This window comes from Linepithema humile, chromosome 1, assembly GCF_040581485.1.
Source record: "Linepithema humile isolate Giens D197 chromosome 1, Lhum_UNIL_v1.0, whole genome shotgun sequence".
Taxonomy (NCBI): domain Eukaryota; kingdom Metazoa; phylum Arthropoda; class Insecta; order Hymenoptera; family Formicidae; genus Linepithema; species Linepithema humile.
The window spans coordinates 7342036-7366962 of NC_090128.1; the positions used below are offsets into that span (position 1 = coordinate 7342036).

At 34.1% G+C, this 24927-nt stretch overlaps 6 protein-coding genes across 11 annotated transcripts in view; 4 read left to right on the forward strand and 2 right to left on the reverse strand.

Annotated features, from left to right (window-relative positions):
- Calr (calreticulin) lies at positions 1–4747 on the forward strand. Its single transcript, XM_012380001.2, has 8 exons — positions 1–325; positions 1999–2103; positions 2192–2395; positions 2811–2962; positions 3237–3503; positions 3593–3829; positions 3924–4070; positions 4272–4747. Exons 1-8 carry the CDS (start codon positions 16–18, stop codon positions 4287–4289), a joined length of 1440 nt encoding a protein of 479 aa, XP_012235424.1. The 5' UTR covers positions 1–15; the 3' UTR covers positions 4290–4747.
- On the reverse strand, positions 4282–8594 carry LOC105679759 (E3 ubiquitin-protein ligase TRIM23-like). Its single transcript, XM_012380000.2, has 6 exons — positions 8114–8594; positions 7352–7912; positions 7163–7271; positions 6581–6954; positions 5917–6285; positions 4282–5606 (listed from the first exon to the last, which is right to left on the reverse strand). The coding sequence occupies exons 1-6, from the start codon at positions 8180–8182 to the stop codon at positions 5448–5450; spliced, it is 1641 nt and encodes a 546-aa protein (XP_012235423.1). The 5' UTR covers positions 8183–8594; the 3' UTR covers positions 4282–5447.
- Positions 8595–8776: 182 nt separating this feature from the next.
- Gem2 (Gemin 2) lies at positions 8777–10789 on the forward strand. 3 transcript variants are annotated; one of them, XM_067361254.1, is made up of 6 exons: positions 8777–8795; positions 9054–9126; positions 9241–9328; positions 9468–9626; positions 9726–10010; positions 10612–10789. In XM_067361254.1, coding segments are annotated over exons 1-6 (699 nt in total). In that variant the 5' UTR covers positions 8777–8794; the 3' UTR covers positions 10705–10789. The 3 variants fall into 3 exon arrangements, with proteins under 3 accessions (XP_067217355.1, XP_012235623.1, XP_012235622.1); XM_012380200.2 differs by having other exon boundaries at positions 8788–9131; XM_012380199.2 differs by having other exon boundaries at positions 8788–9126.
- LOC105679890 (ubiquitin-like protein 4A) lies at positions 9614–12347 on the reverse strand. The gene is made up of 3 exons (XM_012380201.2): positions 11823–12347; positions 11382–11487; positions 9614–11309 (listed from the first exon to the last, which is right to left on the reverse strand). The coding sequence occupies exons 1-3, from the start codon at positions 11868–11870 to the stop codon at positions 11014–11016; spliced, it is 450 nt and encodes a 149-aa protein (XP_012235624.1). The 5' UTR covers positions 11871–12347; the 3' UTR covers positions 9614–11013.
- A 1450-nt stretch (positions 12348–13797) lies between these two features.
- Positions 13798–18307, forward strand: dlt (codanin-1 like protein dlt). 2 transcript variants are annotated; one of them, XM_012379842.2, is made up of 10 exons: positions 13798–14000; positions 14453–14748; positions 14831–15107; positions 15190–15350; positions 15442–16038; positions 16130–16363; positions 16443–16805; positions 17069–17234; positions 17305–17573; positions 17853–18307. In XM_012379842.2, the coding sequence occupies exons 2-10, from the start codon at positions 14467–14469 to the stop codon at positions 18000–18002; spliced, it is 2499 nt and encodes an 832-aa protein (XP_012235265.2). In that variant the 5' UTR covers positions 13798–14000; positions 14453–14466; the 3' UTR covers positions 18003–18307. The 2 variants fall into 2 exon arrangements, with proteins under 2 accessions (XP_012235265.2, XP_012235266.2); XM_012379843.2 differs by lacking the exon at positions 13798–14000 and adding an exon at positions 14094–14363.
- Positions 18308–21087: 2780 nt separating this feature from the next.
- Positions 21088–24927, forward strand: part of LOC105679680 (putative adhesion G protein-coupled receptor E4P) — a 111765-nt gene continuing 107925 nt past the window's right edge. Inside the window, exons 1-2 of one of the 3 annotated variants that reach the window (XM_012379851.2) lie at positions 21088–21442; positions 21902–22301. The gene's annotated coding sequence lies outside the window, so the exon portion shown is untranslated. The remainder of the gene's footprint in view (positions 21443–21901; positions 22302–24927) is intronic. The other 2 variants (XM_012379849.2, XM_012379850.2) reach the window with 2 other exon arrangements.

Sequence of the window (24927 nt, forward strand, 5' to 3'; positions counted from 1 at the left end):
TATGTGCGTAGCGGCATGGCCAGCAGTGGCCACGGTGTGGCGTCGTGTCGGTTGAGCGTGGTCGGTGATGATTGGTCAGCACGCGTCTACCAATCGGCGTCTTCCATCTGTCTACCCCGGCGGCCACTAAACTCACCAACCACGTCCGCTACTTGGGTATTATCGGGCAGTTCTTCGTGGTGGCTGGTGCCTCTTTGTCGCTGTCTTCTCGGGCACACGTCGTCCTATCGGCGTCCGAAAATGCGGTCTCTGTGCGCGTTCGTCGTTCTCTTTGTGCTTGCCGTAGCCACAGCGGAAGTCTATCTGGATGAGAAGTTTACAGATGGTGAGTAAATATCGTTAGCTTCTTGAATTTTTTGGATTGCAACCCGGCCCGAACATCGGCCGCAAAGGTTCGCCCAGCATGGTAGCGGCTTCTCTCTCTGCCACGAAGACGATCGCAAATCGGCGTACCGAGACTTCTCCAAACGACGAACCACACCCCTATCTATCACGCACATCTTTTCGTTCTTTCCAATTGAAAAAATTAACGCAACGAAATCGAGGATGTGAGAACGTCGATTGCACGCGCGACACGTCGGAAGGGGGACGAGGACGCGGCCTCTCCTTGGTAACCACACGCCCTGTACTCCAGCAATTTGCTTCTCTCAACGGCTAATATTCGGCCGATCGTTTGCTTATGTTCCTGTCTCTCGCACGTAAAACTATTTTACACATCAAACGGCTGAAAAATCGTTAACGACCGTGACATATCGTGCTTCCGCTTTCAAAAGCGGTGTATCGGCCATATGCGCCGGGGTGGGAGAAAGAAACATCGAGAGCCGACACGCAGTCGGAAATCGTCTCTCGTAGCAATCGCTGTACTCGCGCGGCATCCCGTCTGCCGCCGGCATGACGCTGCCAGATCGATCCGTCGATCTGCGTTGCCTCAAGTAGCGGTAAACGGCACGTCGAGGCGGCGACCGAAACTCGCGGAAACCGACTCGATCGCTCCTGAGTTGATATTTCGATGCTGTAGTTAAATAATAATGACCCCTCTGCAGATCCGTCCACGTCGCCACGTATTCCCTCGCATTCTTTCCTACTCTTTCCTTCTGTTTCCTTTCCTCATCCGAGCTGCGTAAGGCTATCTCATTTTGAAAGTGTGTAATGTCGGCGAACGGTTCCTCTTATCTGCGCCGACGTTATCTCTTGGAAATCAGATACCTGCAAGCGAAACTTATCTCTATAGTATTATTTTTTTATACTTTATTCTTTTGCAGCCTTGTAGTGGGCCTTGATTCTGTTGTTTAAATTTTTTTTATATTTTTTATATACAGAATAGTTACATGTACACATTCCGGATTGTCTAGAGAGTAAAAAGGAGAAAAAAAGTTGCAAGAAAAGCAAGCCTCTTATGTTTATTCGTGACAATAGAAGCGCGACGATTAGTTTCATTTTTTCCAGTCCTTTGCATAGAAATATTAAATTTGAAATTATGATGAGAGATGATATAATTATCTCTTCTTCTCTCGAAAATTAGCAGTTATATTATCGTCTGCTTCATAAATTTTAGCCGGTTCTTGTTCCCTCTCTTTCATCCTTTTACTCGGGAATCGAGTACAAATTTTTTGTGAGCATTATTGTTTTATATATTTTGCTTGTCAGATAAATTAGAATTTTAGAAAATAATTGCAATTTATCGTACACGAAGAACGTGATAAATTACGGAATACTAATTAAATTAAAATGATGTAAATATGGTATAATTTTCTCATTTCGTATGTAAATATACAAGATTTTTAAATAAAATTCCCATAAACATTTATTTTTTGCAACAATAGTAGGAAAATTGATCATGACTTTTTTATTCATAATTTAATGTTTTAATATAAACTGAACTTATTAACAATTCAAAGAATGATGTAATGCATTAATAAAATATATAAAAATGAAAAGTATACCTCATATTGTTTATTTCGTGTACTTGGATTCAAGATGGTGTTACCAATGTTTCAGATTCATGGGAGAAAAACTGGATCTATTCCGAGCATCCTGGAAAGGAATTCGGGAAATTCGTTTTAAGCCATGGCAAGTTCTGGAACGAACCAGAAAATGATAAAGGTATATGAAGTGTACACAGCTAATGATAAAATATATGAAATGTAAAGCTCACCTATTTAACAAACCTGTTTTTCCAAAATTTTCTCAGGTATCCAGACATCGCAGGATGCAAGGTTTTACGCGATAAGCAAGAAGTTCACTCCCTTCAGCAATAAAGATAAGACCCTTGTTATCCAATTCACTGTTAAACACGAACAGAACATCGACTGTGGGGGTGGATATGTCAAAGTATTCGATTGCTCACTCGATCAGAAGGATATGCATGGCGAGAGCCCGTATCAGATTATGTTTGGTAGGTCTTATCAGAATTACGTAATCGGTGACGATAAATATCGTTACCTTTATCACATAAGTAAGCCCGAGCCTAGAGTCACAGGTCATACCAGTGTATGGCAGGTGCTAAAGGTCCTCGGAGAATAATATTCTTTCATATGCCCTGTGTATGATAATTTATACATATTGCAGGCACCAGAAAAGATACATTTATTATGGAAACTAATTAGCTTAGATAAGAAACTAATTTGCTTATTTTGAACAAAACTAGCCTAGAGCATATAATTTATACAACAGATAGTATAACTTAGAAATTCGTAGTGTACAAAAAAAAAATAGAAATATTAAAATTACTTGAAAATAATTATGAAAAAAGGATATATTAAATATAATTTATGCATATGAATTCAACTGTGATATTTGCTTCTGTACAGGACCTGACATCTGTGGACCAGGAACTAAGAAAGTGCATGTCATCTTCAGTTACAAGGGCAAGAACCTCTTGATCAACAAAGACATTCGTTGCAAGGATGATATTTACACGCATTTGTACACTTTGGTTGTTAAACCTGATAACACATACAAGGTACATACATTCAAATATCGTACATATGTTTAAAACATATAAAATCGTAGCATTAGCATCGTTCGAGCCTTAGAGTCACATGTTTTCACTTACTGCCGTGGATGACAGGTGCTAAAGGATCTCGTAAAAAAAAGATTATCTTGTTTGTATATTTACATGAGCGATACGGCTTACTGTAAGATTACGGCAAAGACCAACATGTCCAATAATGTCGCTAGTTAGGTACAATTTATACGATTCTGCGATTCTTCATGAAATAACGAATTCTCTTCAGGTACTCATTGACAACGAGGATGTAGAGTCCGGCGAATTGGAAGCGGACTGGAACTTCCTGCCGGCGAAGAAGATCAAGGATCCGTCTCAGAGTAAACCTTCCGACTGGGACGACAAGCCTACGATTGACGATCCCGAAGACAAGAAACCTGAAGATTGGGAAAAGCCTGAGCACATTCCTGATCCCGAAGCTACCAAGCCCGAGGATTGGGATGACGAAATGGACGGCGAATGGGAAGCGCCCATGATCGATAATCCCGATTACAAGGTTCGCATATTAAAATCCCATGTGTATACGAAAATTTATCCGATATTTATCCGATATCATCGTTTCTAATTTTATATAAATTTTTTCAGGGTGAATGGAAACCGAAACAAATCGACAATCCTAACTACAAGGGACCGTGGATTCATCCAGAGATTGATAACCCTGAATACAAGCCTGATCCCGAGCTCTACAAGCGCGATGAAATCTGCGCTATCGGTTTTGATCTGTGGCAAGTCAAATCTGGTACTATTTTCGACAATGTTTTAATTACTGATGATCCGGAGGTGGCACGAAAATTCGGAGAAGATGTTTGGAAAGCTACTTTGGTAAGCTTTTATCATCAAAATATTTCTGTTTACATATCCAATTAACATGTGATTCGTGTGATAACAATATATGATTTTCTTCTGAAAATAATAGGAGGGCGAGAAAAAGATGAAGGAAGCACAAGATGAGGAGGAGAGAAAACAAAGAGATAAGGAGGCTAAGGAAAGTGAAGATAGTAAAGATGATGAAGATGACGAAGATCTGGATGAGGAGGAAAATAATATTCAGCCAGAAATTGAGGTGAGCGTCGACTCTACGTATATAAATTAGCGCATTAATTTAAAAGAGAGACAAACTCGCGCATGATGTTTACGCCTTTTCCGATTCTGCTGACGAAAAAAGCTGGAATTCCTCGTTTCTGAACGTACATATTCTAACAGACGCGTTTGATCGACGTGTCATCGATAATATTTATGACTTCGTCCTCTTTATGTTTTGCAGGATCATGATGAATTGTAAATAAGTGTGTCGTGGACACAAACACACAGACTGTATTCCAGGAGCAACGTGGCCGCGACACGCACTAATCCTCCCATAGGCAGGAAATTGTAATCTGAAGACGCGGTAGTAAGAGAACAGGAGATTGTCTTTGTCGATTATTCTCTCACTAATATTGTTCACATAGACAATATTAGCAAACGACATAATAGGCAAAAAGATTTTTTGTTCTCTTGTTGTTGTGTATCTTTAGATTAAAATTTTAGTCGTCTGAGGTATTTTCTATTTTCTACAATTGAAAAAAAATAAAAGAATTTTCGGAAAATGGAAAGTATTTTGGACAACTCTCCATCTAGAGAAGCAAAACCGTAAGAATGATGTGTGAGTGTAAAAGAGACTGAATGATTATTGATATGATTGGTATGATGTATCAGAGGCAACCAATAACCATGTAATAAAATAAATAAGACTTTTCTAGATGTGCTCAGGCGTTTATTTTCGTGGGCCTCAAGCGCTCATCTCGATCGAACGTGAAACTTAATCCTGTTACTGATCCATTTTTATCATATGTAATAATGTACGAGTTGATTGTGCAAATTGCTTCCAACTTCCATTGTATATGTATATACATGCATATACATGCTATTTTATTGTATCATGTTCAAATATAATTAATAATCTTGTATAGCTCCATTTTATATCGGAAAATAAACTAACAGTTTTCTTCGAGACGACTATCTCGTGATTTAAGAATTTTTTTTCTTTTTTGGTGTAGCGTGACTTATTAAAACAAACACCTCGTGCATTAACGAGATAGTAGATTTATGACGATGTAATAAATTCATTCAACTTACGTCCGCGCTCACAGAGCGAATAAAAAAAAAGGTACGTTTTTATTTGACTAATAAATAAGGAAAAAATAACGAGAGTATAATCGACATCAAAATGGTTGAAACTTCTTTAATAATTTTTGGAACATGCAATAACTAGAAAATAAAACCATTTTTGACGCCGACCATACATAAGAGTACTTATCTTGATTTTTATCTACCTATCTATATAACTTCAGTCTGCTCCGTTACATCCTTGTCATGCTAGTTAACGTGAAAAATGTTTTCCTCGACTTGCTTAATCATTCCTAAATAGGAATTCATACATAATAATTTTGTGAGAAAAACTTCAGACGCATTGAGTCGAGAGCCAGTTAAGACCCTGCAGTGTACCGCTAGCATTGGTAACCAATGACGAGCCCTGAATGTGCCATATTCTGGCACAACAAAGCTTGTGCAAACCAAATATGTCGACCAGTTCTTCAACACTTGCACAGTCTGGAACATCCTGTAAACGTATATTTGCATAGAATTTATACAATATAATCTACACATTACTGTCTTAATTATGTGACGTAATCTTATAATATACAATACAAAAAATGATACAATCTTGAAGTAAATAAGGCAAAAGAATTAGAGTGAGTAAATCAGGTTCATAATTTACAAAATTCATATTAATAATAAAATCATATCTAAAACAAAGTTTAAAAATTATGGACTTAATTCTAGTCCAAGCCATAAATATTCATATAAAAAACGAATATTACATATGAATATCAATGTGCATTATACGCGAGAAAACGTTTGCAATTTACCTGTTTATTAGCATAGATTAAAAGTAGAGCATCCTTTAATTCTCGTTCATAAAGTATCTTTGATAATTCATTCTGTGCCTCTTCGAAGCGAGATCTATCGCTGGCATCAATCACAAAAATAACAGCTTGCGTATTATGATAGTAATGCTTCCATAGTGGCCTGAACTTCTGATGCCCACTGACGTCCCAGAGAGTAAATACGAGATTCATGTACTCCAAGCTCTCGACGTTAAAGCCGATGGTAGGAATCGGCGAACTCGATAATGTGACGCCTCGCATAGCGGACAAAATACTGGTTTTCCCTGCTCCATCCAGTCCTAGGATCACTACACGCATATCAATTTTCGTGCCAATGTGTATTCTGTTATCCTGCAATGAAAGAGAGCATTGAAAAGAAACAAGATTTATTAACTAGGTAAACTAAAAAGAAAATAAAGTAGTAAATGAGATAAGTCACATAATTAGTATAATTATTTTTATTAAAAAAAACCAAAGTAACTGATTCAAATATTGAAAAAAAGAATAGTATAAAAATTATAAACTGCTTTCAATTCAATTATTCAAAGCAAAATGATTTATTTCATCATTCAAAAAATGATGAAAATAAATCAGAATAAATTGTATAGTTATTATATAATATTTATCATAAAAAATTCTTACAAACCCTGCTAAATATAATAGGTATAGACGACTCAGGACTGAGAAAATCCGGCCCCAATTGCGCATAATGCTGTTGCTGTTGCTCCAATGTCGCTAGCACTTCTTTGACTTTCTCCGAATTGCTCAGTAACTTCCAATCTTCGGAATCGAGTATACTTTCGCACTGAATGCACACACTGGCTACTTGCGATCTTGTAGTTGTGAGATCCTTCTGTTGCTGTCTAAGTGCGCACAATCTACCGCGAGTTTCCGTCTCGATGTATGCCATTGCTGTTTTCTCTTGTTCAGCCAAAACAGCGCGTAGCTCCTCGAAATGATAACGTACCCTTCTCCTTGCGTCTTCGATTGCCCAGCCTTCCAATTCTTCAATTACTATTTCTAAGAATACAAAACATAAATGCAGAAAATATAAGATATATATATAAAATTAAAAAATTATATTTAAGAAAAGAAACACAAATTTAATAAAATATATTAATAATTTTAAAACAATTTAATTTAAAAGATTATTTTAGCCTATATGTCCGTTTTTATGTAAATTGTTCAAGTTTTATATTAGAGACAATAAGAAGAACAAAACAAGTACCTATTTTATGCGCAGTATCCCTCATGCTTTCCATAAACTGTGTCATCTTTTGTAACGCTGCGATAATGGTCTTCCTGATATTGTCGGCTTCTTCCTCCATCAATGCTGGCTACAATTCAAAGCATAGGCAAGATATTGGCAGGAACATATCCACGTGAGAACCAGGGGGAAGGCTGTAGACAACATTACCTTGTGCGTGCTGTGTTTGCCATACTCTTTACACAGGTAACACATCAAGGAGTTGTGACAACCTTCTTGGGTGCACGTAAACTCGGCTACGTGTGCAGTGTGTATTGGACAGCGAGGCTTCTCACGTGGCTTCTCCGACAGTGGAACACGCCTGTGCTTGCCCAATGTCTTGGATGAGTGAGTGGCTGTGTCGCATGCTTCGCATAAATGTGTTGCACAAACGGTGCAGTAAAGAACGGCGGTGTGAGCCTCATCCTCGTCACACGACTGATTTGATTGAAGTCTCTCACGTTCCAACACCAGAGTTTTCTGACTGCTGGACTGCTCCAGACGTTCGATTAACTCAATAAGTGCAAAATTCTTTTTCAAACTGTAGACACTGTCTTCGCTGATAGCAGTGGGCTGTCGGTCAAAGGGACACAGTAGAAACTGCTGATCTGACATACAAGTCCTCAAGCGTAGCAGACACGACTGACATACTGTGTGTCCACAGTGCAACAAACGCGGCACCTTCACACCGTCCACTGTAAAAACCTCTTCGCAAACACGACATTCTAACACCTGTCAACATATACCTTGTAAGTAAAATATAATATAACGTTACATTTGACTTACTGGTTAGTCATCTATTTTGATAAGCTTTATCAAACTAAATAAATATTTAACTAAATATCTTGCCAATTAATATATTTAAAACTCTAAATTTTTAATTTAACTTTTTAGCTTAATTTGATGTATTATTGCTTCATAAATATTCCTTACATTCGATTTCGGTACTGTTTTTAGCGAATGTTTCTGATATTTGCCCAATCGATCCGTGTCTTCGCTCATCGCGAAAATTTAATGTGCCTTTTTGTCTTTGTTGAAAATCCAGTTGAGTTTTGTAATTGGAATAAAACAGAGGTTAACTTCACATAGCAATATTCGCTGTGCATAAAAGGTTTAAATTGTTGAATAAGGATGAAACTGCAGAATGGCGCAGTGAACTGTATACACTAGTTACAACTTTATGTTATTTCGTTCCATAACCTATTCTCAAATGTTTTCCTTCACTGAATTCGTACATATTTTATTTCTCTTGTTTGTAACTTCTTTATGCAATTTTCATAAATTTTATTTTTATTCTTTTCGATTGTATTTTGCTATTTATCATTGACGATCCGATTTACAAATAAAAAATGATCGAAAAGGAATCGCATCTCAATCATAGACATAATAAATACTAGACCTGCACTCACGCTGCTTGCGTTTCAAATCTGGCGCCACTGCTGTAGCTGTCAACCACTAAGTCTGTTCTTTTTAGCTGAATTGGCTGCACTAGTTCAGAGTTTATCTTTCTCCTTAATGTGGAGGGAAAAAGATAAACTCTGAACTAGTGCAGCTAATTCAGCTAAATAGAACAGACCTACTATCACCTATTATCAACTGTGGTAAGTCTTGGAAAGTACGTCAAGCTAACCTGAAATTTAAATTTTATGATATGCTTTGTATTTTTTGTTAATAGACAAGAATATATAAAAGAAGTGAAAGAACAGTGTAAATGTGTGTCCAAAAATCTGTAAAATTAAATTTAGGTTAAAAGCAGAAGTTCAAAAACTTTTATAAAAGAAAATTATGATTTGACAAAATACCAAACTTTCTTGTTAAAGAAAGAAATTTGAAATTATTATGATGGATTGTTTAAAACAGCCGGTATTTATAGTGGGAGATATCGATGAGAATATCAACCTTTCACTGCCACCTAGTTCTGGAGAAGAATACATCAAACGAGTAGTGTAAGGTGTAATAATTTTTTTTTTGCATACTCTTATTTTACCTTAAAAAAAATGTAATTAAAGAACAGTAATTAATGAGTGATATGTTGATGATTGAAACTTATTGAATTACAGAATAGAAGCTCAACAATGTGCAGATGTAATGGTGGCCGACATAGATCCATCATGCAGGAAACAACCTACCAAAAGCTATATTGAACCTGTAAGCTAATTTAACATATTATCTATTAACAATAAATCTAATAATTCAAATGAATTACTGATGCAATTATAAAAACTGATTTTGCACATTATCTATTAATGATAAATCCAATAACTCAAATGTTATACGAATGTAAAAGTTAGCAGGATGTGTTCAAGCACCGCCAAGTCTTAAACCAACACTGGAATGGCAACAGTATCAGGTTTCCGACTTCTCTGATGTGAGACTGTACGTAAGTCAAATGAAAGACGAGATACAAACAAGTAAACGCAAATGGAAACCACCTGATATTGACTTGGTATATTCTTTTTGGCATTACATTACAGATATATCATTATCCGATACTTAAAAAAATTTTTAATTATTTTTTCATTTACAATTGATTTTTTTGTTACAGCCAGAGTTAAATGATAAAAACGCTTGGATCAACTTATGTTTAGGTAATGATAGCGAAGAGAAGATTAAACCCACATTGAACACTTCGTTTTGCTTCAACCAGTCAACTGTGGAGCAAGTACTTGAATACCTGGTGAATTTCGTAGAAGCTGAAAAAAGAATAGATCATAAAATAGGCCAGTGGATTTACACATTACTCGTGATTTTGGAGCAACCATTGCATCCTGATATGTGTTCCTGCTTGCGCTCCTTGGCACGAGCGTGTTCCATTATCCGTGCAGATTCGGTAATATTTATTGTTCTAAATTGATTTAAAATATTTCGATACATTGGAAGTAAATCAATCAATGCCATAATATTCGAAAAATAGAAAACGTTTACATTTGCTTATTTATTTGTTTTCTTTTATAAGAGTAAAATCTTATTTTTTATTTTTAAATTATGGAATAATATTGATTTTTTATTAGTTCCAAGTTATCAATTTAATATAAAGAAAAGTTCAGTATTAGATGTTCAATCTTGACAGTCTCATTTGAACACATTTTATAATTTTTTGTTACAAATATATTCCCAGTGTTGTGTTAGTATAAAATAATACGAAGGAAAAGAAAAACAACAGGATAATGTCAAATTTCTATTAACAAAACAGTTTTATTGTATAACTTTTTGTTTATTCTATTTATGACGCAATCTCATTTTCAAAGTTAGAAAAAGGTTCAGGTGATAATAAAAACATTGTTTTCATCAAATTACAAAAGGTTGAGAAAATAAGAGACTGAACTTTTCTTCTATTCTTAAACTAGCTCATTGTTCAATTTTCATCTATAAAAGTTTACATCAAAATTTACTAACATCATTATCTCGCATGTTTACTCTTTGTTTTTTAGAGAGAGTTGGATGTGCAGGAGCTGGGAGCGCTAAATTTATTCATCTGTTTGGTAGCGAGATACTTTCGTCAATTGGACTTAGCAGATCCTTGACAATCTCCTATCTTACATTTCATCTATATGTTTATGATCTAATATGTATATCTGCATATAATATATTCTAATAAGTGACACAGAATTGTGTTTTAACTTTGAATTTTCAATGCAAGGCGGTATCATGTTACGTTTTACCTTGTTTGATCATTATGCTTGTAGGATTTAAACACATGTTGCCAAAATTATTAGGATGCACAATATATATACATATATATATATGTATATATATAAGGCAACGCTTCAATTAAATAAACTTGTATTATAGTAATCAATTAGTAAGCAGAATTAAAAAATCCTGATCGATACTTAAGCTATGTTCTCTTGGTCCTGGAGTAACGCAGTGGCTAATCTTTCTAGATCATCATAACTAAGATTATTCACTTTGTTTTTCAAGTCCTTTACCAGCTCATTGACTATGGACTCTGTCTCGGATACAGTATAGTAATGCCTGAGCACTCTGGAGACTTCATCTCTCAGCAAATGAACACCAGATTTTTGTTGAGATTTACTCTCGCTGGATCCCTCCTCAGCTTTCTTGATCACTAACAAATTTAATTTACTGCCATCTTTGATTCCTGGATAGAAACTTAGTGGGTTTTCATCTGAAATATATTCCATTAAATTAATATGGAATCATAATAGGAACTGTAATAATATATAATAAATATCTTTACCTGCTAAGGTTTTGCCAGTGAGTAATAATTTCTGTTGTGGTACATCAATACCCAAAAGATCACTAACTTTGTGCTTCAACTCCAATACTGTCTCTGATGGCAATATCTAAAGTCATATATAAAATATGTATTTATATAAAAATGCTGTTTATGAGAAATGACCAATCGTAGAATAAAAAAATTTTTGAACATTCTAAAATTGATCAATATTGTTTGAAATATCAAAGAACAAAATTGTCAGTAGGTTCTCATTCAAAAGAAGAATCACATATTTTAACAAACATTTAAGTACATTAATATATTTAAGATACTTATGAACATTAATTTAACCTTATTTGATTTATGATTACAATTATCAGTGTAAAATAAAATTCAGATCACAAAGCAAAATCATCAATGTGTGAAAAAACGAAGGACATACTACGATCATGCTGTACTCACGTCAACGACGCATTCTTTCCCCTGCAGTTTCTTCACGATCACCTTCATGGTGAGCGAACAGCAAAGAATGCGAGACAATGGATGGACTAGTGACACACGAGAAGCGTGCGACGGAATCAAGTTTCTCGAAACAATTGTGTCTCTTGGTAGACTGATAAAAGCTGGAGCATCTTACAGAGAGGTTATATTTTGCGATTGTACGATAGGGTAACACAGCGTCATCGGCGTCATCAACTACTTCTTTCTCAAGAGTAACAGTGCGACGCAGTGGCAGACACGAATATCGATACTGGCGTGATTGCCTGTGTGAATATCGATAGCAACAGAAGTGTCTTGTACAAAATCTTCTCGTCGGCGAAACACTTCACTGGCATGTTACTCCCGTCTCCGAATCACCGTTGATCTTCACACGCGCGCAGATTTATCTCTCGTGTTCCCCTCTATTCGACCTCCTTTTTCTTTTTTTTTATCACAATTCAAGCTCCTCGACTTCGTGCTCGGACCATAGATAATAAATATAGATTGCTTGTCGTTCGAACCTTTGACTATGAAAATATAGACTGCTAGTTACCTTCACTTTTCCTATCTAAAGGCCAATGTCCACGATGCTAGAAATCGATCCGAGAAACATATAACCAATAAAATTGCCGTTTTTCCATAAAAAATGCAAGTTGATTGGTTATACATTTCTTGGACCGATTTCTAGCATCGTGGACATTGGCCTTAAAACCACTTATCGTTCTGTCCATATATTCCTAGGTCCATGTGCAGGGTCAATGAGTAGCAGATTAAAGTTTCTAGAAATACTTCTAGAGACTACATAATTCATTAACCTGCCGCTATATGGCTGGTTTATGCTTCGGTCTTAATCTTAATCTTAGTCTTAATCTTAACTTAATCTTAAGGACTCGTTTATGCTTCCCTGGAAATTCGAACTACGCATGTGCAAATGTAACAAAACCTAACCACAAATTGTAATAGACCCCGGTGCTGCAGATTATAGTGAATGTTAAAATGAATCGTCAGCGGCAAAAAACTTTAATGTTTGGAATGGCACTTTTGTTATCAAGTGCCTATGCAGCATGTGTATTATTAAGAAATTAAAAAAAAAATAAAAGAAAACCACGGAGATACGCTGTTCGGCCACTGAATCGAAAAAGACACGAAACTGGTCATTTCTTTTCTTTAATGAAAGATATGCTGAATATTGAATACGATCAGGAACAATTTTTTAAATATACACGGATCGAAAACCATTATTTCGCGCGGTTTCGTGCTGCGTCGGACGTCAGATTTACCTCATTGGCCCGGCCTTAGGACATTAGGGACTAAAGTTAAAAGATGGGATCTTTCCAAGATTAAGATTAAGACTAAGATTAAGACTAGGGAAGTATAAACGCCCTTATGGCATTCTACGTTATCAACTCTTAAGATTAAGATTAAGACCGAAGCATAAACCGGCCATTAGTTTAACAGAATTTTGAATAAAATATAGCGATTTTCTTCATGATAATCGCAAATCAACAACAAAACGAAATAACATTTAAAAATTTAGAAACAAAACAAATTATAATATTATAAATATATTATGCAAATAAAATATATTGTAATACGATAGATATCAGCAATCATTTATCTTTGTTTTGTTTCAATTACACTAATGTTATGCATTTGGTATTTTTTTTTTTTTTTACAACATTTTGCGGATATGTAAAATTATATTTTATTTCCTGTTTTTTAATATTTAATAAATTTTTTGTTTATTAGTCAGTAAAGGTAAACTCAAATTCGAATTTTATTGAACGTTACTGCGATTTTCAACAATTTTCGAAGTATTGATACTGTGCATTGAGCTCTTACATATGAACCTTGAAGGAATGGAGGTAGCTTCATTGTGCAAAAGAGAAAGCTATATTGGGCGGGGACGTCTGTTTCTGTTTTTAATATCCCCATTATACACGATAGTAAACGTGGAAGAAAGACAAACATATGTGCTATCCCCGTCTACTATTGCTATCCTTGGTCCGCGAACTACACGTTGTTTCTTATGGGAAGGCTAACTCAGGCTCACTTCGTTGTGTTATAAGGCTCTATGATTTTGTGATGTAACGGATTAGTCTTTTACCGTTCTGATCATGTTAATGCTTTTGAATTATCTTCTTCTTTATTCTTTTTCAGGTAATATATATTTAGTTAAAATCACACTAAACCATAAAACAGCTTTTTTGACATCTGTTTTGTAATTTAATCTAACCTAACCTAACTTAACCTAGATTTTAATGCAAAGTATAAAGAAAAAAAGTGATTTGCATCCATATGTTTAAAAGTGTATTTTTTACATCGAAAGATGCATAGTACGAAATTGAGAATTTCATAATAACTTGATCTATATTCTTTATTTAATTAAAAATTTACTTTTTAATGATACTTGTTAATTTCTCGAATGTTTCAAAAATCTAACCTCCAAACTGAATGAAGAAGATAAATATTTTTACACAAAGTAATGAAGTGATTAATGAAAAGAATTTAATTAATGGACAGGTTGTTCTAATTTAATACAAATTATTTATTAGATTTTTTGTGATTATTATTTGTGTATTAATATTTAAATATTTATTTATTGTTTACAGTTCGTTAGTGCAAAATGGGAGAAGTAAACGTTTGTTTCCAAAGCGATACTGACAATCGTGAGAATTTTCCATCCTCCATTGCATTCCAGACTTTCAGAAAGCAAAGGGATGCTTTTTATGATATACTGCGAATTTGGGAGGAAAATCATTTGGTATCAGGATGGGTGTTTCAGATTGCACTAGGTGGTAAGATAAGAAATATGTTGACAATGCATAATGATTCCACTAATTATTATCACATTGCTAGATTATTTAAGTCGCAATTGCTGATATCGTGTATACAGAATAAACATCAGGTAAGTGTTAATAGTGTTTTTGTTCTTTCTTAATACATTATTGTAATAAGATTTTTATATAATATAATTGTACAAATTGCAGGATGATATAGTAGACAATGAGAGCTTGAATTTTCTAAAAGCTTTGAAACATGTCAATCCTGAAAAATTGACTCAACTCAGTAAAAGATTTGTAACTCCCTTACCATCACAGAGTCAGAACGTTGGACCTTCATTTCCCGGCATACAAGAATTTTTTAAAGATTTTATATTAAATGCATTTAACCCAATATTTTATATACATTTAGAAAATTGTTTTGTACATGAAATAATGGAATTGAACAATAGTCAGTTTGCTAATAGTGAAATAGAAGATTCAGGTGCGTTTTTTCTTATTTTAACAATGATGATTTATAATATGTTTAAGATTTGAAGAATATAATTTTCTTTTCTTTTTTTCAGAAACGATGGTTGATGAACAAACTCAACAGAACTTTGTTACTTGTTTAGCCAGTTTGAGGCTTCTTGCAAAAGTATTAGGATTTTTAATATCATTACCATATAAATTTGAGTTTAATACTACTAAAGAGATTGTAGCAACGCAAGTAGAAATAAGAAGCACGGTATGTAATATAAACATTATGAATAGATGTCAAAAGTTAAATATTTTTTTAATTTTAAATTTCTGATTCTTATGTAAAAATCGTTATTCAGGTTTTACCATCGTTAAACTTACAAATGTGTCTCCACAATGCCATACTCGAAGGAAAACTGATATTAACGATACCTTGGATAGTTAAATATCTGGCCATGATGGATATAGTGTCGCTTCGATTGCCGTATTACAAACAGATTTTAGAAATATTATATTATATTTATCGTGGTGTTAATCAGGTTAATTTTTCCGCTCCTGATTGCCTTATCTCCCAACAAGCAGCCATGCTGCTGAAGTCCAGTCTGTGCTGGTTATTCGAACTACCAAACTTTCCCAAGGATTTCTGTAACATCTGGCAGAAGACTTGTAAGATCAAAGAGCTGAAGAATCTCAAACAAATAGAGAAACTTCTTTTCGAAAAGAAGAGGAACTCACATTCCATCGACTGCTCGGTTCCCGCCAAATGCAGTCTCGATAAATTAGATATAGTTACCGATCAAATTATGCGTATGTGTTGTCCGCGAACGGAGTCAACTCTCTCTGTATTTCACGGAAATGGCATGAACTTGAACGTCAATTCTAACAAACATATTACACCTGTCACTAGTCAACTACAGCAAACAGGAAGTACTAATATTCGCGCAAAACATTTGGAGGTACGTTGTTACTAGTTACGTTTCTATCATAATAAGATAGCAATATAAATATATTGTTAAATTAACACGATTATTTTTTCTGTTTTGGCAGCTGCAATTGGAAGAAGCTTTCTTTCATGGTCAACCAGCTTCCACCCGGAAGACTGTTGATTTCGTGTCCGAAAGAGTCGCATCGACCTGCGTGAAACATATATGCAACACTCTGTTGACCTCTTCGCGAGAAGCTAACTTAAATTCCTTTAGAAAGATTCTGAAACGGAAACAGATTGAAAAAGATCCAGATGAGCAAAACGAACCATCAACAAGTTACTTAAACGAATTTAAGGTAAAATATTTGCGCATTTAAAAAGCAAACTATATTATATAACAAGATATTAAATAATTGAGTCGCATTTTATCTTCAGACTTTGCTCGTGAGCGACATGAACACATTAGCCAACAATGTGTCGAGGGACTTAAAGGATCAGTGTGAGAAAACAATACCGGCGATTTGCGAGATGCGAGTCGCGACTTCGATAGAATCTCTATTAGCGGAAGATTCTCTAACTGCGGTGAAGGAGATGTGCATAAAGATTGCGACGAGAATGGCAACAGAACGAATAAATCAGTGGATACAATCGCACATCGTCGGTGGTTCCTTATTTATAAAGGACATGGAACTTGAGATTAATAGATTTTTCCGAAATAACAGCCCTGTGCATACTAAGCAAGAGAAAAATCACAACATGGATGTTCCTAGTCCTACTGTAGTAATAGATGAGCTTCGAGTAAGAATATTTGCAATTATAGAATTTAAATTAAAAGAAAATTAGATTTAGTGTTAACAACAATGTTATCTAAATATTTATAATCTTTAAATATATATAAAATATTCAAATACATATAATGTAAAATTTTTACATTGTACGCATTTGAACAACAATCTGAATATAAAGTGGGGAGCAAAATTTGAGCTATAAAAATATTAAATATATATCATTTTTTAAATTTACAACTTTAAGTTATTAAATTTAAATTTTGTTGTTTGTAGGAATTGATATGGCAGATGTTGGACAACAATGGCATAGGTTTAACTATGTCATCGACATTAAATGTTTTAGATAAATTATATCTGGCGTTCAATCAAAGGAATGATCTATTACCAGGACCGCAGAAAATTTTATTTTATCTCAGTATCGACTTCACATTATTTTTAAGTATGTCTACTAATATTGAAATAAGAAAAGAATGATGAAATTGCATAATTGCAATATTTGGTATTTTTAGTTGCATATAGGACGGATCTTTTTACACAAGAGCTCCAGGACAAATTAATTAAAATATGGTCGTTAAGCAGTTTGAGAAATGATGAAGATGACTCACCGCTGCATAGACTCCTGTGTTCTAGAAATATCATGTTGCTAGCCCAACCAGAGAACGATGCGATATGGTCTGTCTTCGGTAAATTTTTAAAACGATTGTTAGAAACGAAGATACTCGACATAAACAGTCTGAGCGATCAGTGCGTCGCTTTATTCAGAGAAAATTGGCCTGTGGTGAGTATACACGATATAATATAAACTATTAAAGATATAATATAATCAGGTTGTTTTGAATCATTCTGTATATCATTTTTCTGCAGCTTCTTAATTATATAAAATTAAAAATGTTTCTTTTTATAACAACAAGAATTACAAAATTATTTTAATTATATACACTACCTATATAAATAGATTTTGTATATAAAGTATTTTCCCAAATTGTTTAATAACTCATACACGTCTGCTTAACTTTGATGATATCTCTATAATTAATATCGATTTTCTCGTTCACAGCCTTTGTTAAAACTTTTATCGAAGTGCCTGACTGAGGCCATCGACGGTTATAAAACCACTGACGAAGCGACGGAGAAAGTCAAGTATCTTCTCGGTTGGGTAGCCGAGACGTATCACGAGATTGAATTTTGCGAGGATTATGATCTATAGACTGACATATATTGTAGGTAATTTACGATATTGCTCTATAATGGGAAAGTATGGCTGTTGAGGTAATTTTCTGTAAATATAATTTTATCGTCTCGTATACATATATGTATATTGTTGTAAATTTGCTGTTCTGAATTTTTTAATGTTGATGAAGCATTATTGTTCTGTGTATGTACACGCATATACTCGACGAAAGGTGTGTGTAATTTGCTTCAGAATGTTTATCGACGAGTCTTTTACTAGTAAGAAATTTTAACTTTTTGTATTCGGCAAATTATTAATTAAATATACAACTGGATATTTTATCTAACTATATTATCATTGATAGTGTCCCTTTTCGCATTGTTTCCACTGTTTATGCGCATACACATTAAGATAATTCATTAAGATCCTTGAGGTCGTCAAGGCGCGAAACGTGACCTTCTCGAAACCTCTAGGCACTCCTTATTGCATCAAGTTTGTCCTTTTTGTTCCTTGCAAATTGGGTTATTCACTTCATTCCATTCCCGCGATTCCAAATACCCGACTATTACTCCGTCTCATATAATCTGATCATCGTCTGCCCGTCTAATTTACGGTCTGCCATCAGCTCAGTAGACGTTTGTGTAATGAGATACGTACGCGTCACCAAAGTCACGCGCTACCATTAAACACGAATGAACTAAGTAATTAATGGTAATTTTGTTTAAAATCTTTTATATTTTTTACTCATGCGGTTAGCTTGTTTTCTTAATAAATCAAATATTAATAAACAATTCATATTAATCAAGTAAGATAATTAGAGTTTTGTTGATCAACTTGTTCGTTAACAAGGATAATAAACCTCGTCGGCTGGCTTTGGACTACTAACTTGTTAATAAACAAGTTGCCCTACCGCACTGTGTAACGAGCAGTATTTTACCTCAATTAATTCACCCTTAACTAACACGCTCGCGTACTAACGTTTTAAAAAAATCTTAATTTGATGCGTTATAGTTTAGACTATCCATATTTCCACAAAGCTTTGTCTGAAGGTTGTTTTTCTATTTTGCCAAAGTTATATAACATGCACCGTTATTACTATCAGACCCTTGCTGCGATAGTAGATATCAGCAATTGACTGTAAATCTCACAGATCCAAAACACAAATAATTTATTGATGTTTTGTAAAAATAGAATCAGCAAAGGACTATGCATTATACATATCAATACTATGATTTTTATTATCATTGCTTTGATTAAACAAAAGTGAACCACTTTTATATAAAAATAAATTATGTACATTTTATTCTATAATTTATATTATTCTATAAAAATAAAAATTTGTTTCTTAGTTTACGTAATTTATGTTAATTTAAATTTTAGTTTTTAATTTTTTGGTTGAAATAGGTAGCTCGTTGGTTCTCATAGATCTATCTTTCTGGCTGGTTCTGTTCGCTGTTGCAGCCAGGTCGGCGTATTGTCCTGACGCAACGGGGACGCTCCTTTTGTCCTTTCGAAATTGGGTCATCCACCTCCGTTCCATTACCATAACTCTCAATGGCCGTCCACCTTCCAGCCCGACGGCGGTATCTAATCTCGACTCGTTACTCACGAATGACCGCAAATTTTCCTTATGAAAGCAAGTGTATATTTTTTCCCGTAATTTGTTTGGCGTCATTCTATCGATCATACATAAGGAAATTGCACGTAGAAAAAAAGCTGTGATCGTAATAATCGATAAGATAAAAGGATATTAAACTTATTTTACATTTTACATAAAGCCAATAGTATATATAATAATATTTGCAACATTTATAATCAATATATAATTGTTTCATGATAGAATTAATAATTATTATTTTTTAATAACTTTTTATATAAAACGCATAGGTAACTTATTATTTTATTAATTTATTTTAATGATTTTATAATTATCACTAATTTGATTTAAGTATGATTTTATTATATAAATGTAAATTATATCTTTTTCTCTCGTTTTTAAGATATTAAAAATTAAATATTTTAGAATAAAGATTATTTAAAAAATTAATAAGTTGGCAAAATTAGTCACAAAATTTTAAAAAGACCACGTTAGTCAGGTGTCACTAGTTTTTGACAGTTTCCGCTTGCTATTGATTTATTCAATTGTCTTTTATACACGAATATTTATTGCCAGATTGTGTTATGTTCCGTTTAGAAATTTTGTACTATAAATTTGACTTGTGCTATATACTTTTGCGTGATTTTTCGAGTACGGAAACGCGACCTAATTCAGACATTCGTTTGTTTTACTCTTCCTTTTCCGCCTTTGCCGCCTTTTACATTGTAAAAGGTGGCAACATTGCTCAATCTGCAAGCATTTTATCTGATTGCAAAGAAAACACAGGTAACGTTTTTTCACACAAAATATGTATGTAGATATGTATGTATTGTTAATTGAGAACTTAAATAGTTGTATTGCATAATATTATCCAGAATATAATAAGGGGAAGGGGTTTCTTAATTGTATTATACAAAAAATAATACACTAAAAGATACGCAAAGTATTTTGGCAAATATTCTATAAAGAAGCATTTTTGGACATATATTTGTTAGTTATTTATATATGATACCGTTTTTATGGACAATAGTTTAATATCTTTCCTTAAGAGTTTGAGATTAATGTATTTAATCTTTAATAACTCTAACCTAACTTGACATTTTAAATCAGTTACAACAAAAATATTTGTTGCATTCTATTTTATTAAATAACAATGCTAGGAAAGTATAAGTATCTAACAAGGACAATACTTTTAAATGTAGAGATAATAAAAGAGATAATATTTTTGTAATTTTGTAAAAAGTTTTTATATATAATAACATCTAGGAATAATTAATTTTAAGACAGAAAAACGCTCATTAAATGGAAATTATTTGAATACTAAGAAGTACTAAGTATAAATAATGAATAGCATATGTAATCATTATTAATATATAATAAAAGAAAGAAGATTATTATATTAATATATAAAATATTATACTAATGACGTAACAAGGTAACAGTGTAGCTAATAAGCAAAAAATTTTTATTTCTCCTGAGTAGGCAAACTTCACCCCGCGCGCCGCGCGTACATGCGCGGCACAGTTTCCCGCGCACCTTCGCAGAGCGCGAACGAGTCCTTTTCGCAGTCGCGATCCGCGACCCGTCGCGTTCACATTCTTCTCTGTGATTTTTGTCGCGGTCTATCAATAATTCGGTATTATTCGCGGTATCACTGATTCAGTTAGCTCGTGCGCGATTTGATTTTTCGCTGAATATCGTGGCTTTTATTGTATTGCGTCACTGCATCGCAATGTTCAATTAATCATTGTCGTCGTGAAAACCGTATCGATATAGAATCGTATAGAATACTTTTGACGACCTAACCAGCGATTGAGAAACAATAAGCAAATTTGAGAATTTTAAGAAGAATCCTGATGGGAAGATAACGGAAGACACGGTAATATCTTGTTACATGGAACTTGCTCCTGTTACAGAGAACTTGTTCCTAATTGTAAGAATTTTTGCATCAGAACTTTGTTATAGCCATGTTTAACGATTAACATTCTACATTAGCGCGTGAATTACGTCTAATTAGCGAATATTTCATTGAAAAGAAAGGTCGATGAAGCTTTGTTACGGCAAATTTCAACGGATATTTCGGTCATATTTCTCATTGCATTTTTGACATTCGCCATATTTGCTATAAATTGGCATAAATTAGCGCGGGATTCAAATTTGATCACAGTAAAAGTAGCTCCATCTATCAATCTATTTGTCGCCATTTCTATGTTTAGATAATAGTGTGGCTATCTATAGTGAATTACCGAAACTTAATTGACGTCATATTGACGAAGCGGTCAACAAAGGATGCTCCAGCATTGACCGTTATTTTTATTGTTGTACGATATCTTTCCAGATCGATTACGTGTCAACAATTGATTACGTTCAGCGAAAGATCGTTCACGACATTCGTTCTGAGAAGAGATTTTCTGCACTAGAAACGGTGTCGCGGCTCAGTCGAAGGCGCGCAGCGGGATGAATTCGGCCGCGCGACGGAGCATCGTCGATCGTGCCGCAGTTGCGGAGTGATAACAGTCGAAGCACGAGCCCCCCTTATCAACGCGCCGCAGGTGCCGGCCGGTGCCAGTCAGCCAGTCTTGCTGGAGCACGCGAAGCGGTCGTATCGAGAGTGTCGTGAGGCTCGTGCTGCGTTCATCACGTGGATCATTGCACTCAGAAATGAGCGTCGAAGTCGTGGTTGTCTATTGATCCGTCGATCTTGGGGACGTTTGGTGACGCATCTTTTTTGAAGTGAGGTAAGTTTAATTGATAATCTGATAGAGCAAATACGGATCTTTATTCACGTTAAATGCCGTGACGATTGTTGACAACAAGCAATATAATATAGGAAGATTTAAAAGTAAAATGTATAGAAAGTGATAATCTATACTTGTTGAATTTTAAATTGTTACAAATTCGAAGAAATACATGTAGCGTCAATAGAGAACGAATAAAATAAATAAAAAATATATCTGTTCGTATTTATGTATTATTACATTGAACATAGCTTTTATGTAGGATTCTACATCATTCATTAAACGGCATTTAACGTATTAAATTGTATAGTTACAAGTTTTTTGTATTGTAATATTTCTGTAAAGAGATATGATGACAGAATCGAAAAAAAATTCACCAATATTCATGTGAAATTTGATTAACAATAATTTTTCTTCTTTTAGTAATCTTTTCTTGTAGTAATCTATTCACTAAAGTTAGAAGAGAGAGTCAATTGAAGCATTTTTACGAGTACAACAGCTGAGATTAATTTGTAAATGATTTATCTGAAGAGTTTTGATTGATTTATTTAACATATAAATTCTAAAACAATATATTAAGTTATTATTAATTTTACTTTAAATATATATGACCTAGAATTTGTGACAGAATTTGAGATAGAAATTTTCAATTTTATATGGAGTACGGTACGCTGTGTATGGAGAAAATATTTAAAGAATTAGAACATATATACATACAGAATACGCACATATATGTAATAGAATACGCGATACATAGTATTAGAATTCTGTCGTGAGTTACAGATGGTTTAACTTCTTACCAGAGTAATCTAATTTATGAAAGTTTTTTTCGACAATATATACCGTTATTTAATCGACTGCGCAACTAAGCAGGTAAGCCAATGTTGACATCATCAGCACAGTGTTTATCTTTCTCTTTCGTAAATAAAGTCGAAAATTCAAGTTAGAAACGCTTGCTAGCGCGCCGCGGAACTTTTCCGTTAAAAAGACCGTCGCTTGTTTGTTGCAAGGCGGAATTATGCAGTCCGATAAACCGATGCAATCCGTCGTCAAACCGTTGGCCGCGATTCGTGCTATAAATACACTGTGAACGATCCGGAAATACTGCGAAAAGCTTCGAGAACGCGTACGTTGAGGCTCTAAACAAAGTAAAACAGCGAACGGATATTGACCCGCGCGAACATCCATCGAATGTATAGTCCGAGGATGAATTCTCGATATTATCTGCCATGTGTAGTTAGTCATGAAAGCTCACATAGAGATTCTCTCTTTATAGATTTGTATTTCGTCAGAGATATTTACTATACGTTCTTCTAATTCTTTACGTAGATACGTTGCGCACAGATTCCTGGAAATTGTGTTTACGTAAACACAGAGTTCTACGAAGCAAGCGTACGCTCGCTCGCGGTTTATTTTACTTTTTTATATCATTTCTATGTTAAGAAGACGTGTGTAGACTTTTGTGAGACGGGTTCTTTAAACCTCTGAGATTGAAAACTTTCTCCACGTCACATTCGATACGCGAAATGTACTACCATATTTCATCACGCATTATTACATATGCAATTGTAGTTAGCAACTTGGTGCTAATTGGTATAGTTAACGCGACATGTCCCATTTCGCACTTGCGATCGATCACACGTAGATCACGTTTGTCATTGCAATACATCAGATATGTCGACATTTGATGCCTCGTAGCGCTGTATTTTACCGAGCAGAATTGTTAAATTCTATTCTACTGTTAATAATCAAACATAAAATAACTTTTTTTAATAATAAGAGAATTTAATCAGTTTTATTCTTCTATGATTCGGTTAAAATTCGAATAAAAAATGAATAATGCTGTTTTTATTCTAACATTAACAATATAGCATTTTCAGAAAATTTTTAATTGTAAAAGACGGAAAAATTTTAATTTTAGATAACTTTGTGTGATCTTAAGCAATTTGTACTTTTATGGAATTTTAGCTTGAAGCTTTGAAGTTTATAGTTACTAAAATATTTAATATTAAAGATTAAAAGTTAATAATATTACTGTAAAGAAGTTAATGTTTCAAATTTGTTTATATATTTTAAATTCATAAAATATTTGCTGAGAAGAAGAAAGTGAGTTTTTCTAAGACAGTTTGTGTGCAATTTACACATAGAAAAGATAAGAAAGAGTAATATCTGTGAAGAAAAATATTGTATAAATATTAATTATCCATACGTGTAGCTTTTCTCCTGTATAGCGAAAATAAATTTTGGATCAACACGGGGAGCATAATTTTTGCGTGCGTTTATGTCGTGAATGCCGGATAAGGGCCGGAAGCCCGATAACATTGTCGGCAACCTTTTGCCGACACTATACAGCTTGCCTGTCTCAAGGGATAGCATCGTGGAAGTTCTTAAGATGGGCGATGAATCCTTGTAAGGTGCATTGTCGTAGAGAGAACGGAAAGCCGTGTTGCATGCAAAGCTCGTGACCTTTATCCAATTAGCGTGCGAGATAAAAATTTTAAAGCACAGGATATAACTTTAGAGAGAAAAATAAAGAGAATTTTTCATATTTTTATTAAAATAACGTAACGCATTTATTAATTACTTTGCCGAATAATCATTTTTCACTTTAAAGTATATTATATTT

Bases quoted from the DNA above. Each gene is read 5' to 3' on its own strand.
- Calr (XM_012380001.2), top strand. From the start codon at position 16: ATGGCCAGCAGTGGCCACGGTGTGGCGTCGTGTCGGTTGAGCGTGGTC. The intron at 326-1,998 runs GTGAGTAAATAT...CCAATGTTTCAG, and splicing joins GGATGAGAAGTTTACAGATG to ATTCATGGGAGAAAAACTGG. The intron at 3,830-3,923 runs GTAAGCTTTTAT...TGAAAATAATAG, and splicing joins ATGTTTGGAAAGCTACTTTG to GAGGGCGAGAAAAAGATGAA.
- LOC105679759 (XM_012380000.2), bottom strand. From the start codon at position 8,182: ATGAGCGAAGACACGGATCGATTGGGCAAATATCAGAAACATTCGCTA. The intron at 7,272-7,351 runs GTAATGTTGTCT...TTTGAATTGTAG, and splicing joins GCAAACACAGCACGCACAAG to CCAGCATTGATGGAGGAAGA. The intron at 6,955-7,162 runs GTACTTGTTTTG...TTGTATTCTTAG, and splicing joins GGATACTGCGCATAAAATAG to AAATAGTAATTGAAGAATTG.
- dlt (XM_012379842.2), top strand. From the start codon at position 14,467: ATGGGAGAAGTAAACGTTTGTTTCCAAAGCGATACTGACAATCGTGAG. The intron at 15,351-15,441 runs GTATGTAATATA...ATCGTTATTCAG, and splicing joins AAGTAGAAATAAGAAGCACG to GTTTTACCATCGTTAAACTT. The intron at 16,806-17,068 runs GTAAGAATATTT...TGTTGTTTGTAG, and splicing joins TAGTAATAGATGAGCTTCGA to GAATTGATATGGCAGATGTT.
- LOC105679890 (XM_012380201.2), bottom strand. From the start codon at position 11,870: ATGAAGGTGATCGTGAAGAAACTGCAGGGGAAAGAATGCGTCGTTGAC. The intron at 11,488-11,822 runs GTGAGTACAGCA...ATATGACTTTAG, and splicing joins GGAAAGAATGCGTCGTTGAC to ATATTGCCATCAGAGACAGT. The intron at 11,310-11,381 runs GTAAAGATATTT...AATATATTTCAG, and splicing joins CACTGGCAAAACCTTAGCAG to ATGAAAACCCACTAAGTTTC.
- Gem2 (XM_012380199.2), top strand. From the start codon at position 9,020: ATGATGGATTGTTTAAAACAGCCGGTATTTATAGTGGGAGATATCGAT. The intron at 9,127-9,240 runs GTAAGGTGTAAT...ATTGAATTACAG, and splicing joins GAATACATCAAACGAGTAGT to AATAGAAGCTCAACAATGTG. The intron at 9,329-9,467 runs GTAAGCTAATTT...CGAATGTAAAAG, and splicing joins CCAAAAGCTATATTGAACCT to TTAGCAGGATGTGTTCAAGC.